At 43.7% G+C, this 18183-nt stretch overlaps 1 protein-coding gene across 3 annotated transcripts in view; it reads right to left on the bottom strand.

The window, feature by feature from the left end:
- The window catches only part of PAX5 (paired box 5), a 534721-nt gene that overhangs the window by 381597 nt on the left and 134941 nt on the right, over positions 1-18183 (bottom strand). For all 3 annotated transcript variants that reach the window (XM_077251644.1, XM_077251660.1, XM_077251651.1), the window contains exons 4-5: positions 12714-12778; positions 6735-6863 (exon numbers count right to left, since the gene is read on the bottom strand). In XM_077251644.1, the coding sequence (XP_077107759.1) occupies positions 6735-6863; positions 12714-12778 (194 nt within the window). The remainder of the gene's footprint in view (positions 1-6734; positions 6864-12713; positions 12779-18183) is intronic.

Below are 18183 nucleotides of genomic sequence, written 5' to 3'. Positions count from 1 at the left end.
CTTTGAACCTTCCCCAGCATCGCCTAATCATCGACATTTCAACAAGGTGGAACTCCACACTGCACATGCTTCAGAGACTGTGCGAACAGAGGCGTGCTGTTATGTTTTTGTGGGAGGATACACATACACGGGCAGGCAGTTGGATGGCAGACATGGAGTTGTCAGGTGTGCAGTGGTCGAAGACCTGTGTCAAGTCCTTCAGTGTTTTGAGGAATGCACACGGCTGGTTAGTGCAGACAACGCCATAATAAGCATGAGCATCCCTCTAATGCGTCTGCTAATGCAAAGTTTGACGCACATAAAGGAGCAGGCGTCTGCAGCCGAGGAAGAGGAAAGCCTTGATGACAGTCAGCCATTGTCTGGTCAGGGCCGTGTAGAGGACGCGGTAGCGGGCGAAGAGGAGGAGGAGGACGAGGAGGATGATGGGGATGAGTACTTTTTTAATGAGGAAGCTTCTCCTGGGCCAACAGAAATTAGTGGCGTTGCAAGGCCGGGTTCTGGTTTTTTAAGGGAGACAAGTGACGTAGATTTGTCTGTAAATGCCCCTCAAACCAGCACAACCGCAGATTTGCCAACAGGAACTTTGGCCCACATGGCGGATTATGCCTTACGTATCCTCAAAAAGGACCCACGCATTACTAAAATGATGAGCGATGACGATTACTGGTTGGCCTGCATCCTTGACCCTCGCTATAAAGGCAAATTGCAAAATATTATGCCACATGAGAACCTCGAACAAATCTTAGCAACCAAACAAGCTACTCTTGTAGACCGTTTGATTCAGGCATTCCCAGCACACAGCGCCGGTGATGGTTCTCACACAAGCTGCAGGGGGCTACATGGCAGAGGTGTTAGGGGTGCACAGATCAGAAGTGGCATTGGACAGAGGGGTTTTCTGACCAGGTTGTGGAGTGATTTCGCAATGACCGCAGACAGGACAGGTACTGCAGCATCTATTCAAAGTGACAGGAGACAACATTTGTCCAGTATGGTTACTAACTATTTTTCTTCCCTTATCGATGTTCTCCCTCAACCGTCATTCCCATTTGATTACTGGGCATCAAAATTAGACACCTGGCCTGAATTGGCAGAATATGCGTTGCAGGAACTTGCTTGCCCAGCAGCTAGTGTGCTATCAGAAAGAGTATTCAGTGCTGCTGGTTCAATATTAACCGAAAAAAGGACTTGTCTGGCTACCCAAAATGTGGATGATCTCACCTTCATTAAAATGAACCACTCCTGGATTTCAAATTATTTTGCCCCACCTTTCCCGGCTGACACCTAGCTTTCCTATAAAAAGGTCTTGCTTGTGGACTGGTCTTACTGAGTGTTCCAATCTGTTAATTTGCAGCAGCTGTTTGTCCAGCATACGACATGTTTACACCTCCCCGAATGGGAAAAATCCCCCCACGGGGCCGTTGTCTCGCCACTTGGCGCAAGCACCCGTTACAGTGCTGATTGTCTGAAGAGGCGAGTGTGCCCGCTTTTGGTCGACGGCATTGACACTGGGTCCCTCATAGTACAATGTAGTGTCTCTGGCGGTGGTGGTGCGCACCCAACGTCAGACACACCGTTGTAACATGAGGGGCCCTGGGGCAGTACCGCCGGCCACAAGAGAGTTCCCCTCCCCCCCAGCTCAAACTGTGCTGTACCACGTGCAAAATTATCTCGCACAGCTCCACCAATGTTTAGTCTATTCGCTGACATCATTCAATGTCTGGCACTGACAATACCAATTTGTAGACATCTATGATGCTACTTAAAGTAGTCTGGGTCAGTGTCCTATATTGGCACCATTAAATATTTACTGCCAAATTACTATTTCTATTTTTTGTTTGTTTGTTTTGCGAGACATTAACATCTATTTATATTTTGGGAGTACTGGGTCAGACACTCCTTGCAATACTCCTCCACTGACCACAATGCTGCCTGGCCTGCCTGTGTATCCATGTAACCGATGTAAAACTGCCATGAGCCTATTGTTTGTTATTTTAGGCCTTTGATAGCCTGTCTGCGGCCCCTACTTGCAATACTCCTCCACTGACCACAATGCTGCCTGGAGTGCCTGCCTGTGTATCCATGTAACCGATTTCAAACTGCCATGACTGCCTACTGTTTGTTATGTTAGGCCTTTGTGAGCCTGTCTGCGGCCCCTACTTGCAATACTCCTCCACAGACCACAATGCTGCCTGCCTGTGTATCCATGTAACCGATATAAAACTGCCATGAGCCTATTGTTGGTTATTTTAGGCCTTTGATAGCCTGTCTGCCGTCCCTACTTGCATTACTCCTCCACTGACCACAATGCTGCCTGCCTGTGTATCCATGTAACCGATTTCAAACTGCCATGACTGCCTACTGTTTGTTATGTTAGGCCTTTGTGAGCCTGTCTGCGGCCCCTACTTGCAATACTCCTCCACTGACCACAATGCTGCCTGGAGTGCCTGCCTGTGTATCCATGTAACCGATTTCAAACTGCCATGACTGCCTACTGTTTGTTATGTTAGGCCTTTGTGAGCCTGTCTGCGGCCCCTACTTGCAATACTCCTCCACAGACCACAATGCTGCCTGCCTGTGTATCCATGTAACCGATATAAAACTGCCATGAGCCTATTGTTGGTTATTTTAGGCCTTTGATAGCCTGTCTGCCGTCCCTACTTGCATTACTCCTCCACTGACCACAATGCTGCCTGCCTGTGTATCCATGTAACCGATTTCAAACTGCCATGACTGCCTACTGTTTGTTATTTTAGGCCTTTGTGAGCCTGTCTGCGGCCCCTACTTGCAATACTCCTCCACTGACCACACCAATGCTGCCCGTGTACCCCTGGAACCTATTTAAAAGTTCATAGAGCCTAGTTATATATTTTATTTACTATTAATAAGGCCATGATGGACTACGCTGTACCACGCTACAAGCTAACCAGTCGACACTTCTTTTGCGAGAAAAGCCATCCCAACCCTCCACCAGCATGTAGAAGACCGCATTGTCCATGCACTCTGGCAATCTGTGAGTACAAAGGTGCACCTGACAACAGACGCATGGACCTGTAGGCATGGCCACGGAAGATTACGTGTCCATTACGGCGCAATGGGTTAATGTGTTGGATGCATGGTCCACAGGGGACAGCCTACTAAGTCTGTCTGCAGTCCCTAATTCAAATTGTCCTCCACTGGCTAAATCGGAGCTTCCACCTTCTGGCTTTCGGCCTATAGTATCAGAAATTAAACTGCATTTGGCCTTCAACTTTGGTTACGGCCTACTAACGGTGTCTGCCCCTGCCTGGTGTTTGTCCTCAACTGAATAAAGCTGAGCTTCATCCTTCTGGCTCTCATTAAGTGCTGTGTTTTTAAAAATTGGTGGTTAGGGCCTACTAACGGTGTCTGCCCCTCCCTGGTGTTTTTCCTCAACTGAATAAAGCTGAGCTTCAACCTTCTGGCTCTCATTAAGTGCTATGTTTTCAGAAATTGGTGGTTAGGGCCTACTAACGGTGTCTGCCCCTCCCTGGTGTTTTTCCTCAATTGAATAAAGCTGAGCTTCAACCTTCTGGCTTTCGGCCTATAGTATCAGAAATTAAACTGCATTTGGCCTTCAACTTTGGTTACGGCCTACTAACGGTGTCTGCCCCTGCCTGGTGTTTGTCCTCAACTGAATAAAGCTGAGCTTCAACCTTCTGGCTTTCGGCCTATAGTATCAGATACTAAACTGCATTTGGCCTTCAACTTTGGTTACGGCCTACTAACGGTGTCTGCCCCTGCCTGGTGTTTGCCCTCAACTGAATAAAGCTGAGCTTCAACCTTCTGGCTCTCATTAAGTGCTGTTATTTTAAAAATTGGTGGTTAGGGCCTACTAACGGTGTCTGCCCCTCCCTGGTGTTTTTCCTCAACTGAATAAAGCTGAGCTTCAACCTTCTGGCTCTCATTAAGTGCTGTGTTTTTAAAAATTGGTGGTTAGGGCCTACTAACGGTGTCTGCCCCTCCCTGGTGTTTTTCCTCAACTGAATAAAGCTGAGCTTCAACCTTCTGGCTTTCGGCCTATAGTATCAGATATTAAACTGCATTTGGCCTTCAACTTTGGTTACGGCCTACTAACGGTGTCTGCCCCTCCCTGGTGTTTGCCCTCAACTGAATAAAGCTGAGCTTCAACCTTCTGGCTTTGGGCCTATAGTATCAGATATTAAACTGCATTTGGCCTACTAGTGTGGTTGGGCCCTTAAAACAGTGTCTGCTGCTCCTGGGTTTGCTACTCCACTGAACAAAGCAATGCCGCCTGTTTAGTCCTGTCCTGTTACCAATTTTGAACTGCATTTAGCCTACTTTATTCTTTGGCCCTATATCTGTTTCTTCCTCATCCTGCCCATTGCCCAGCCACTGCTAGATGAGTCTGCTGGTACATTGACCTAGACCACTACATTCCCCTTGCACTCTACACAGCCAGAATCTGACCCTGCTGAAAGTAAGGTTCCCCTTCCCGCATGTTATACCACCTTACACAGGGACAAAGAGGAAGGTGCAGATGAAAGTGCAGGTTCCTTCATCAGGTGGGGGGGGCATACTCGTTGGCGACGTCACTGGCATAGGGCCCCTCAGAGTACGCAAAAGTGTCGCTGCTGGTGGGAGGCGCCCCCGCCGTGCAAACACACCGCTGTACTTTGAGGGGCCCTGTGCCAGTGCCAATGCGAACAAGTGTGCCCCCCTGCTTGCTCAGGATCACAGCACTTGCAACGTTGAAATACTTACCTCTCCCTGCTCCACCGCCGTGACATAGTCCACGATTCCTGGGCCCACTAAAACCTTGAACCAGCCCTACCCCCCACAACTTTTGCCAAATCACCCCCAAGTTCCATTGAACAACTATTATTATAAAGTTAATTAAGATTGACAAGCTTCAGAAACAAGAATGGATGTTTTTGGCATTAAAATGGGCACTGTAGGTGTTTTCCTGGCCTCCACTCACTGCCGACTATGCTTCCCCATTGACTTGCATTGGGTTTCGTGTTTCAGTCGATCCCCGACTTTTAGCGATAATCGGCCGAATGCACTCGACTCGACTCTGGACAAAGTCGGGTTTCACAAAACCCGACTCAATCTTAAAAAAATGAAAGTCGCTCAACCCTACCCACCAGCTCATACTGTTGACTAATTTGAAAATCCCCTTTAGGCACCATTCACAAATTTGTGATTAATGAAGGCCATTGATGCACTGTACGTGATGTAATCTCCAACATACATAGATATTGAAGTTGACTACACAATCAACTCTTTACAAAACTAAAATAAATGAGAGCAAATAGGTCAAGTAAACTATTCTCTAGGAGGAAAACTGTCTCTTTATTGCCCCTCAAAGACAACCTACAAATAGGCACCTACAGGTGGCACTAGAATTATTTATTCATTTTGGTGGAGAGATAATTTGCATACTTTTCCCAGGATGCATTACTTATAAGAGTTCACAAGTAAGATAAGTCTCCAGAAGGTAAGGGTATGTGCACATGTCCGGATTTCTTGCAGAAATTTCCTGAAGAAAACTGGAAATTTTCTGCAAGAAATCTGCATTTTTTTTGCGCTTTTTTTCCGTTTTTTTCGCTTTTTTTAGCATTCTGCAAGCGTAATTAGCTTGCAGAATGCAAAAGTTTTCCAAGCGATCTGTAGCATCGCTTGGAAAACTGACTGACAAGTTGGTCACACTTGTCAAACATACTGTTTGACAAGTGTGACCAACTTTTTACTGCTTATGCAGCATCTATAGTAAAAGATAGAATGTTTAAAAATAATAAAAAAAAATAAAAAAAATGGTTATACTCACCCTCTGCAGACAGCCAATCTCCTCAGCGGCGTCCGTTCCTATAGATGCCGGTGTGGTTCAGGACCTTTGATGACGTCGCGGCTTGTGATTGGTCGCGTGAGTCACATGAGCGGTCACGCGACCAATCACAAGACAGCGACGTCATCACAGGTCCTGAACCACACCATCTATAGGAACGGAAGAGAGAGCATGCACCGGAGAGGCAGGAACACTTCAGGGGCCGTCAGAGGGTGAGTATATCACTATTTTTTATTTTAATTCTTTTTTTTTTACCAATTATATGGTGCCCAGTCCGTGGAGGAGAGTCTCCTCTCCTCCACCCTGGGTACCAACCGCACATAATCTGCTTATTTCCCGCATGGTGGGCACAGCCCCGTGCGGGAAGTAAGCAGATCAATGCACTCCTAGGTGTGCGGAATCCCCGCAATTCCGCATTTTTAATGAACATGTTGCTTTTTTTCCACGATGCGATTTTTTCGCAGAAAAAAATGCAACATTTGCACAAAAAATGTGGCATACCCTGTAAATAATAGGAGGCATATGTAAGCATTTTTTTCGCGTTTTTATCACGTTTTTATAGCGAAAAAATGCAAAAAAAACGCGAAAAATCCTGAACGTGTGCACATGGCCTAAATCTTGAAGGGAACCAGCAAAAATTAAAGGGATTATAATCTTTAATGAAAAGAAGTATGACATCCAAAATGTTCTGAAATAGAAACAAACTAAAATACTTTGGCTGCACAGTTTGGGAAGTTTATTGTTTCCTGTTATCAGCCATTTCAGGAAGGAAGAATGCTGGTCTTCAGAGGGATTATGGACAAGAAGTCCATAAATGTGTACTATGTTATGTCTATGACGGTGATTACTGCTTATATCATAGGAATTATTAGTTTTCAGTAACTGCAGAAAGAAAGATAGTAGTCATTACCTTCATCTCTCTTGCGTTTGTTGCTTTCTGCACTGGATGATGTAATTCCCAGAATTCCACTGATCGAATAAGAAGAACCTGCTGAGTCTGTGCTTACAGAGGAGACCTGAGTCACTGAACCAGTTGAAGCTGAAAGAAACACCAAATATATAAGTTTAAGGAAAATTAACCACCTCGCAGGGTGCGTGTGTTATAGTTGACCATGCAGTCTGATTGGCCTTATAAAGCAGAAGGTGAACAGATTCATATCTAGCTTTAGGGAGGGAAAAGTTCAGTATAATCTGCATTTTATTTATTGTATTCCCTACTTATTTGGGGTTTTGCTGTCAGGAAGGTGGTCCAAATCAGTGATTGACAGTTATCTCTGTACACTTCTACAGGGAATATAGTCGATCACTGAATAAGACTGCCCACTGGCATGCTAAACCATGAATGGGCAGGGATGCCAATAAAGAAAATGAGTTTTACTGAATCCCCCATCACAAAACTATATATCTGGGTTGAGATTCTCCTGCACTATAACATCATATGAAGAGATTGCCCAGCTCCAACCAGACAGGTTCTCTTCAAATGGTCAAATGTCTACCAAAGAGACATGTACCTTTTAAAATACCGTACACCTAATACAGGCTCCATATGTCTCTTAGGGCTCATTTACACAACCGTATGTTCGGTCCAAGTTCTGACGGTAAAAAAAAAATGGACAGCACCAATGATATTCAATGGGACAATGCAGGTGAGTGATTTTTTTTTAAAGCGACCAACTCAGCGTGTGAAAAAAAAAACATGATGGTAGTTTGTTCTAAAAATTGGATGAGACTCACCCATTCATGTTTATGGGTGCACAAAACATATCAGATGCAAAATGGACCATCAGTATAGCATCCGATTCTTACGGATACATTGCAATTTTGTAACATGGGAAACTGTAAATGGTCTTCTGGATGAAACTATTATTATTTTTTTTGGCCCCAAATACAGATAAAGTTAACAACTGGCAGGATTTCCCTTTAACATTGATATTCATAGAAATCTCAGTTTACCAGTCATATGTTGCAACCACCGCTGCCATTTTTTATATGGAGATGCTGGGAGCAGCAGAAGAACAGACAGAGGTCCTCAGGCCTAGCTTCAGAGTATTTCCTTTCTATATGCCAACCATTTTCTGATAAGTGAGGATCACTATACCATAAATTATTCAGTTTGTTATCACATTATTTTAGAGACTGGTATACAAGATTAGAAGATATATATTCTGTAAATAAATCATTTTACAACATTCACCTAGAAAGTTCAGTATGCCATAATCAGCCTCTGCCTGAAAGGCTCCACAAATGGATATATTACAGGTTGGTGTCTGGAATGGCAGAGATCTTCAATCAGTATACACTATATGGAAAGCTAGCAGGTGGAATTTAGAAAGTAGCAACAAATGCTATTTTCTTCTTGTGTGCAGATCTTTTGAGTTGGAGGGATAACTAACTAAAGTATTGCTTCAGTGAACCTTTTGTATAAAACTCCTCATTGCTGACCCTGGTACGTCTCCAAAGGGAGCAGCAAATAAGTCTTTGGCACAACACAGAATGTTAAATAGGATGAAGGTATAAATCCTCCATCCTTTTGGGGAAACCCTTTTAAGAAGGATTACGGAGACAAGACTGCATTGTACTGATGTGTGATCATCAATTTGCATCTATAAAGAGGTGTAAAGGAAAGAATATCTGGATGGAGCTGCCTAATCTTACAGCTATTCTATTGCCTCGGTAAACTGTTAAAAGCAGATTTGTTTAAAGCAACCGCTTACATATCAATAACCACAGTGCACATCTTCATACAGTAAACTCTGGGTCTCATATCTGCTGTTCATGCCTAAAATATGACCAGCGATAATAAACATAACAGTAGCTACATATGTGCCGACATTCCTCTAGTCGACTATGTTTATTTTCCCTAAAGTCATTTTTAAAAGAATATTTCCCGTTCAGTAAATTCATGTCCCCGGCTCCAGGTTATTATAAAGAAATCCTTGGATCAACCGGTGAGTCTCCTCCAATGCTCCCGGTGTTTGGCATTGGCTCTGAAGCTGTCACCAGTGGATCGGGGAAGGTTAGTTCAGAGTGATTTATTTCTTTATAATAACCTGCAGCCAAGGTCATTTATTTGTGGAAAATTAATAACCGCCTTTAACTACATCTCACAATTAGTGAATACATTACATCATTTAAGCACTTTACGTTGGATGGGTAGATACTGTTTCTGCTTGTGGAGACCATCAGCTAGCACCAAGAGACTCATAGGTCAAGCAATGCTCTCTAGGAAAAGGGTGTAAAGTTAGCTCCCCTCCAGAAGGAAGAGGGCTGAATACCTGCTGCCGCCTATTGCAGGTAGCTACTCTGTAAATCAATGTTTGACCCTTTGGTGAGCCTTGGAACGTGACTAGGGATAATTAACAGAACCAGATATTTATTCAAAAGGAAAAGATACTGGATGCCTCAGAAAGAAGTTTTCCACCAGACCTCTTTCAAAGGGATTTCACCTAGCCATTCAGCACCCTGCACTGTGCTTAAAAAGTGGCAAAAAGCCCGAAACAGAAGTGTGTGGATGGGTGTCTTTTGCTATTGTATAAAAGTGGTTTTGCTTAATATACTAAGTAAAGTTTCAATGTTGAAAGAGGACCTTTCACCAAAATTTACATGTTAAACTGGACACACATTGTAATGGCTACAAAGCGGAATAAAACATTTTTTTTTTGTTTCTTTTATTTTGCCTCTGTGTTTCAGAGATACTAGCAATCAAAGTATTTGGCACCTAATGAGCAAACTTTAGTTAAGTCCAAGTGGATGCCATCAGATAATTTACACTATGGGCATATACTTCTTCTTCCTGTATGAGTTGCTATTACTCTGGGAGTGTACTTCTTCTCCCTGTATGAGTCACTATCACTGGGGGAGTGTACTTCTTCACCTTGTATTAGTTGTTATCACGGGGGCGAGTTTTTCTTCTCCCTACATGAGTTGCTATCACTGCGGCCTGTACCTATTCATCCTGTATGATTTGCTATCACTGGGGACATGTACTTCTGTCTGAGTTGTTATCAATGGGGGCGGGTACTTCTCCTTGTATGAGATGTTATCATCAGGGGCGTGTACTTTTTCTCCCTGTATGAGTCGCTATTGCTGGGGGAGTGTACTTCTTCTCCCTGTATTTGTGGCACCCCAGGAGTCCGGTTGCCACAGTGGCATTGCCTCCCTCACAGGGGTTGATGACATACCTGGAAGCAAGAAGGGATTCCCTTAGCAGGTACGCTGGCATGCAACACCTTTCCTGACTCCAGACCAGAAGGGGGAGCTCTAAACCCTGTTTCAGGGTAGCTTCCCTATAAGTTCTGGTCTGTGCAAGCATTTCTTCTGCAGTGTTGCTATCAGTGTGTCCAGAGTGGAAGAAGAGGGTTGCATTGACAATCCAACTCATTGGGCAGCACTTTGAACACATTTTATAAGTGGTCATAAACTTGTAAATAACTCATGAAAGAATAAAGTTCCTTTAAAATCAAGCACACCATTGTTTTCTTGTGAAATTCTCAATAAGTTTGATGTGTCCCATGACCCTCTTCCCCATTGGAAAAAATAAAGTTGGATCCAAAATGGCTGACTTCAAAATGGCCGCCATGGTCACCACCCATCTTGAAAAGTTTTTCCCCTCCCATATACTAATGTGCCACAAACGGGAAGTTGATATCACCAACCATTCCCATTTTATTTAGGTGTATCCATATAAATTGCCCACCCTGTACTTCTTCTCCAAGTATGAATCACTATCACTGGGCTAGTGTACTTATTCTCCCTGCAAGAGTCACTCTCATTAGGAGAGTGTACTTCTTCACCTTGTATGAGTTGCTATCACTGGAGGTGTGTACTTCTTCTCCTTGTATGAGTCACTATCACTAGGGGAGTGTACTTCTCCCTGTATGAGTTGCTGTCACTGGTGGAGCGTACTTCTTCTCCCTGTATGAATCGCTATCACTGGGGGAGTGTACTTCTCTCTGTATGAGTCGCTATCACTCGGGGAATGTACTTCTTCTCCCTGTGTGAGTTGCTATCACTGGGAGAGTGTACTTCTCCCTGTATAAGTCGCTATCACTGGGGGGATGTACTTCTCCCTGTATGAGTCGCTATCACTGGGGAATTGCACTTCTCCCTATATGAGTCGACTCGCTATCACTGGGGGAGTGTATTTCTCCCTGTATGAGTTGCTATCGCTGGGGGGTGCACTTTTCCCTGTATGAGTCGCTATCACTCATACTGCTCATACTGTAATTTTAACAGAGAAAATTAAAGTATGAGCAATCTATGTGCTCCCACCTTATTACTTTGACCATTTGGTTTTATTCATCTACTGGAAAATCATTAAAGCATGTCTGAATATAGCATCCAAGTCGCATATCTGGATTTCAGAGGTAATGTTAACAAAGTACCCCAACAAAAAAAAAATGGAACTCTAATGAGCATGTGTATGGCCATTTACTCATATGGCTCTCATTTAGATTTCTGAGACACAGACTGTTTTTAGCTCACAAAATAAACAAGTTTAAGGACGTGTTTACTTTTTTGTTTGCTTTTTTATCTTTTGCCTTTATTAGCAGAACATAAAAAATATACTTGCAAGCCTTTGAAGTAGATCAGTTGTGATCTTGTCTTACTTATTTGTAAACCTGCCTGATGAAGGAGTCTCTTTTCTCTAAAAACGTATTAATCAATTGCTATAGATTTTTTATCAGAGAAAATATTCTAATGCACTTAGTCATTCTAATGTTAGTAGTATTACTTTGTAATATGTCTTATCAGCGAAATCTGCTTCCTTATCTACTGTAATCTCAAAACAAGTTTAAAAATCGGCACAATCTGCATTCAGATTTTCATACTATGAAGATAGAAATTCCCAGTTGGTCATAAGATTCTAAGGAAGGGGAGAGAGAAGTTAGAGGCAGACACATTCATTCTGCTCTGTGGTAGAACTTGCAGCAGAATGTCTGTGTCTGCCAATAGCTCCTTCCTTCCTATCTCAGTAATGTACTTCTTCTCCCCATATGAGTTGCTATCACTTGGGCCATGTATTTCTCCCTGTATGAGTTGCTATCACTAGAGGAATAAATTGGACATGTGCACGGCCTCATAGAATAACATTGATGCGAGTGTGATCTTCACCGAGCACAGATTTTAATTCTGAACCCAGACTTAAAAAACAACCCCAGAGGAGAAAGAAGCAGATTTGTCTGATAAGATATATTTTAAAAAAAGCTTATTTTCATGTTTGCTACTGATTTATTAAATTAAAATGACAGTTACTCTGTAAGCAGGTTGTTTTAGATTTACATAAGAAGCTTTCAATTCCGCGTATAGATTTACTGTTGTAATGTTTGCTGCATTGTTTTAACAAGGCAGTTGATCAGTTGGGTATTAATTATCGTTCATTCTGAAGTTAGCACATCAATTAAATTCCCCCATTAACACTGCTAATGACAGTTTCATTTTAAAAATATTAGAAAACTTTTCCCACCTCTCTACTTAAGAGTGCAACTACATAAAGAAGCAGGATGAATAAACGATGGAGAGGGGAGAGGAACATATTTAAACTAGTTACTGGCTAATGATGCATAAAATGTTATGAACAAGTATCTATTTTTTGATTTATTACTTTAATTATCCAACATACCATGGTCCCCCGTTAGCGTTTTTGGTGTAGATTTCAATTTTCTGTCCCAGGGTAAAATCTATTTATCATAATAATCAGTAAAACACAAAACCCTTTAACAGTATTTATAAAATTAATTTACCATGTTCAGCCCCTGGAGGATGACAAAGGAGTTTGATTTCTGGAGAATGGGTGTGCAGCCGTGTTTTATGTAAAATGATCTATCCAAGCCAATAATGAAACCTTCTCACAGATCTTCTCCTTATAGTGTTATTAGCAGTTCCTTACCTATGCTGTGGTTTGAAGGTGGTACTTGCTGGTTTGTGGGCTGCTGAACTTTCGTTCGGATGATCCTGTATTCAGATGAAAGATATCAATTAAACTTTTGCTACAATGCCAAAGACATATTTACAATATTTTTTTTTATCACTTGCATAGTGCAAACTTATGCAATAGCCCTGTGCAGAGATTGTAACCTGTGATATCAGCCCCAATGTGGCTCATAATCTACTTCCCTTTCTAAGAGATGCATACTTTGTAGGGCCAATTTCCCTGTTGATATGGTTTGAAATACAGTGGGGAAAAAAGTATTTAGCCAGTCACCAAAATTATGCAAGTTCTCCCACTTAAAAAGATGTAAAAAGATAAGAGAGGCCTGTAATTGACATCATAGGTAGACCACAACTATGAGAGTCAAAATAAGAAAACAAATCCAGAAAATCACCGTGTCTGATTTGGCAAGATTTATTTTGCAAATTATGGTGCAAAATAAGTATTTGATCACATTAACCCCTTAACGACCGCCGATACGCCTTTTAACGGCGGCCGCTAAGGGTACTTAATCCACAGCGCCGTTAATTAACGGCGCTGTGGAAAAAGTGAATAGCGCCCCCCAGAGTCGGATTTTCTCTGGGGTCTCGGTTGCCGAGGGTAGCCGAGACCCCAGAGAACATGATTCGGGGGGTTTTTACCGACCCCCGAGTTGCGATCGCCGGTAATTAACCGTTTACCGGCGGTCGCAACAAAAAAAAAAAAACGCGATTTGCCGTTTAATTTCTCTGTCCTCCGATGTGATCGCACATCGGAGGACAGAGAAATGTGGTCCCCGATGGCCCCCAATAGCCCCCCAATACTTACCTACCTCCCCCGGTGCTCCTCGTGTCTCCCCATGGGCGCCGCCATCTTTTTTCCGGGAAAAAATGGCGGGCGCACGCGCAGTGTGCCCGCCGTCCGGCACCCGGATGTTCTTTGGGGTCTCGGCTGCCGGGGGTAGCCGAGACCCCAAAGAACATGATCGGGGTCGGTTTGCACCGACCCCTGCTTTGCGATCGCCGGTAATTAACAGTTTACCGGCGACCGCAAAAAAAAAAAAAAGCGATCAGTTATTTCTCTGTCCTCTGATGTGATCACACATCAGAGGACAGAGAAATAGGGGGATTCGGGGACCCTATCATACTCACCCGGGGTCCCTGGGTCCTCTTCTGCCTTCTCCTGCCAGCCGGCTTTTTCATCATGGCGGGCGCATGCGCAGTGCGCCCGCCATCTGCTGCCATCTGCCGGCCGGCAGGAGAAGACAAGTTGGGGCTAAAATTAGGGTTAGGGTTAGGGTTAGAGTTAGGGTTAGAGTTAGGGTTAGGGTTAGGGTTAGGGTTAGGGTTAGAGTTAGGGTTAGGGTTAGGGTTAGAGTTAGGGTTAGGGTTAGGGTTAGAGTTAGGGTTAGGGTTAGAGTTAGGGTTAGAGTTAGGGTTAGGGTTGGGGCTAAATTTAGGGTTAGGGCTCGGGTTAGGGTTAGGCTACTTTCACACTAGCGTTTTTTGGCTTCCGTCGCAATGCGTCGTTGGAGAAAAAACACATCCTGCAAAAGTGCTTGCAGGATGCGTTTTTTCTCCATTGGCTTGCATTAGCGACGCATTGCGACGGATTGCCACATGTCGCATCCATCGTGCGACGGATGCGTCGTGCTTCGGCGGACCGTCGACACAAAAAAAACTACATGTAACTTTTTTGTGCGACGTGTCCGCCATTTCCGACCGCGCATGCGTGGCCGGAACTCCGCCCCCGCCTCCCCGCACCTCACAATGGGGCAGCGGATGCGTTGAAAAAACAGCATCCGCTGCACCCGTTGTGCGGCGCTTACAACGCTAGCCTCGGTACGTCGGCCCGACACACTGCGATGGGCCGAGTACAACGCTAGTGTGAAAGTAGCCTTAGGCTTCTTTCACACTTGCGTCGGTACGGGGCGGTCGCAATGCGTCGGCCCGATGTACCGACGCACGTTGTGAAAATTGTGCACAACGTGGGCAGCGGATGCAGTTTTTCAACGCATCCGCTGCCCAGTCTATGTCCTGGGGAGGAGGGGGCAGAGTTACGGCCACGCATCCGCGGAAATGGCGGACGCGACGTACAAAAAAAAGGTTACATTGAACTTTTTTTGTGACGACGGGGGCTAAAGTTATGGTTAGGGTTGGGGCTAAAGTTAGGGTTGGGGCTAAAGTTAGGGTTAGAGTTGGGATTAGGGTTAGGGTTTGGATTAGGGTTGGGATTAGTGTTACGTTTGGGATTAGGGTTGGGATTAGGGTTAGGGTTGGGATTAGGGTTAGGGGTGTGTTGGATTTAGGGTTTTGATTAGGGTTATGGTTAGGGTTGAGATTAGGGCTGTTTTGGGGTTAGGGTTGTGATTATCGTTAGGGTTGTGATTAGGATTATGGATCGGGTTGAGATTAGGGTTAGGGCTGTGTTGGGGTTAGGGTTGGAGTTAGAATTGGGGGGTTTCCACTGTTTAGGTACATCAGGGGGTCTCCAAACACGACAGCCAATTTTGCGCTAAAAAAGTCAAATGGTACTCCCTCCCTTCTGAGCTCTGCCGTGCGCCCAAACAGTGGTTTACCCCCACATATGGGGCATCAGCGTACTCGGGATAAATTGGACAACAACTTTTGGGGTCCAATTTCTCCTGTTACCCTTGTGAAAATAAAAACTTGGGGGCTAAAAATCTTTTTTGTTGGAAAAAAATATATTTTTTTATTTTCACTACTCTGCATTATAAATTTCTGTGAAGCACTTGAGCTTTCAAAGTTCTCACCACATATCTAGATAAGTTCCTTGGGGGGTCTATTTTCCAAAATGGGGTCACTTGTTGGGGGTTTCTACTGTTTAGGTACATTAGTGGTCTGCAAACGCAACATAACGCCCGCAGATAATTCTATCAAAGTCTGCATTCCAAAATGGCGCTCCTTCCCTTCCGAGCTCTGCCGTGCGCCCAAACAGTGGTTTACCCCCACATATGGGGTACCAGCATACTCAGGACAAATTGGACAACAACTTTTGGGGTCCAATTTCTCTTGTTACCCTTGTGAAAATAAAAATTTGGGGGCTAAAAAAATCTTTTTTGTGGGAAAAAAAATATTTTTTATTTTCACTACTCTGCATTATAAACTTCTGTGAAGCACTTGGGCATTCAAAGTTCTCACCACATATCTAGATAAGTTCCTTGGGGGGTCTATTTTCCAAAATGGGGTCACTTGTTGGGGGTTTCTACTGTTTAGGTACATTAGGGGTCTGCAAAGGCAACATAATGCCCGCAGACAATTCTATCAAAGTCTGCATTCCAAAATGGCACTCCTTCCCTTCCGAGCTCTGCCGTGCGCCCAAACAGTGGTTTACCCCCACATATGGGGTACCAGCATACTCAGGACAAATTGGACAACAACTTTTGGGGTCCAATTTCTCTTGTTACCCTTGTGAAAATAAAAATTTGGGGGCTAAAAAAATCTTTTTTGTGGGAAAAAAAATATTTTTTATTTTCACTACTCTGCATTATAAACTTCTGTGAAGCACTTGGGCATTCAAAGTTCTCACCACATATCTAGATAAGTTCCTTGGGGGGTCTATTTTCCAAAATGGGGTCACTTGTTGGGGGTTTCTACTGTTTAGGTACATTAGGGGTCTGCAAAGGCAACATAACGCCCGCAGACAATTCTATCAAAGTCTGCATTCCAAAATGGCACTCCTTCCCTTCCGAGCTCTGCCGTGCGCCCAAACAGTGGTTTACCCCCACATATGGGGTACCAGCATACTCAGGACAAATTGGACAACAAGTTTTGGGGTCCAATTTCTCTTGTTACCCTTGTGAAAATAAAAACTTGGGGGCTAAAAAATCTTTATTGTTAAAAAATATATATTTTTTATTTTCACGACTCTGCATTATAAACTTCTGTGATGCACTTGGGCATTCAAAGTTCTCACTACACATCTAGATAAGTTCCATGGGGGGTCTAGTTTCCAAAATGGGGTCACTTTTGGGGGGTTTCTGCTGTTTAGGCACATCAGGGGCTCTCCAAACGCGACATGGCGTCCGATCTCAATTCCAGTCAATTTTGCATTGAAAAGTCAAATGGCGCTCCTTTGCTTCCGAGCTCAGCCATGCGCCCAAACAGTGGTTTACCCCCACATATGGGGTGTCGGCGTACTCAAGACAAATTGTACAACAGCTTCTGGGGTCCATTTTCTCCTGTTACCCTTGGTAAAATAAAAATTTGGAGGCAAAAAGATCATTTTTGTAGAAAAAATGCGATTTTTTTTATTTTCACGGCTCTACGTTATAAACTTCTGTGAAGCACCTGGGGGTTTAAAGTGCTCACCACACATCTAGATAAGTTCCTTAAGGGGTCTAGTTTCCAAAATGGTGTCATATGTGGGGGGTCTCTACTGTTTAGGCACATCAGCGGCTCTCCAAACGTGACATGGCGTCCGATCTCAATTCCAGCCAATTCTACATTGAAAAAGTAAAACGACACTCCTTCTCTTCCAAGCTCTGCGGTGCGCCCAAACAGTGGTTTACCCCCATATATGGGGTATCGACGTACTCAGGAGAAATTGTACAACAACTTTTGTGGTCTAATTTCTCCTGTTACCCTTGTGAAAATAAAAATTTGGGGGCAAAAAGATCATTTTTGTAGAAAAAATGAGATTTTTTATTTTCACGGCTCTACGTTATAAACTTCTGTGAAGCACTTGGGGGTTCAAAGTGCTCACCACACATCTAGATAAGTTCCTTAAGGGGTCTAGTTTCCAAAATGGTATCACTTGTGGGGGGTTTCCACTGTTTAGGCACATCAGGGACTCTCCAAACGCGACATGGCATCCGATCTCAATTCCAGCCAATTCTGCATTGAAAAAGTCAAACGGTGCTCCTTCACTTCCAAGCTCTGCGGTGCGCCCAAACAGTGGTTTACCTCCACATATGGGGTATCGACGTACTCAGGAGAAATTGCACAACAACTTTTGTGGTCTAATTTCTCCTGTTACCCTTGTGAAAATAAGAATTTGTGGGCAAAAAAATCATTTTTGTGAAAACAAATGCGATTTTTTATTTTCACGGCTCTACGTTATAAACTTCTGTGAAGCACTTGGGGGTTCAAAGTGCTCACCACACATCTAGATAAGTTCCTTGGGGGGTCTAGTTTCCAAAATGGTGTCACTTGTGGGGGGTTTTCACTGTTTAGGCACATTAGGGGCTCTCCAAACGCGACATGGCGTCCGATCTCAATTCCAGCCAATTCTGCATTGAAACAGTCAAACGGTGCTCCTTCACTTCCAAGCTCTGCGGTGCGCCCAAACAGTGGTTTACCTCCACATATGGGGTATCGGCGTACTCAGGAAAAATTGCACAACAAAATTTGTGGTTAAATTTCTGTTTTTACACTTGTGAAAATTAAAAAAAATGGTTCTGAAGTAAAATGTTTGCAAAAAAAAGTAA

The sequence above is a fragment of the Ranitomeya variabilis genome, chromosome 1, assembly GCF_051348905.1.
Source record: "Ranitomeya variabilis isolate aRanVar5 chromosome 1, aRanVar5.hap1, whole genome shotgun sequence".
Taxonomy (NCBI): Eukaryota; Metazoa; Chordata; class Amphibia; order Anura; family Dendrobatidae; genus Ranitomeya; species Ranitomeya variabilis.
Note: the sequence above shows the minus strand (reverse complement) of the source record. Positions and strands in the feature narration are given on the sequence as shown.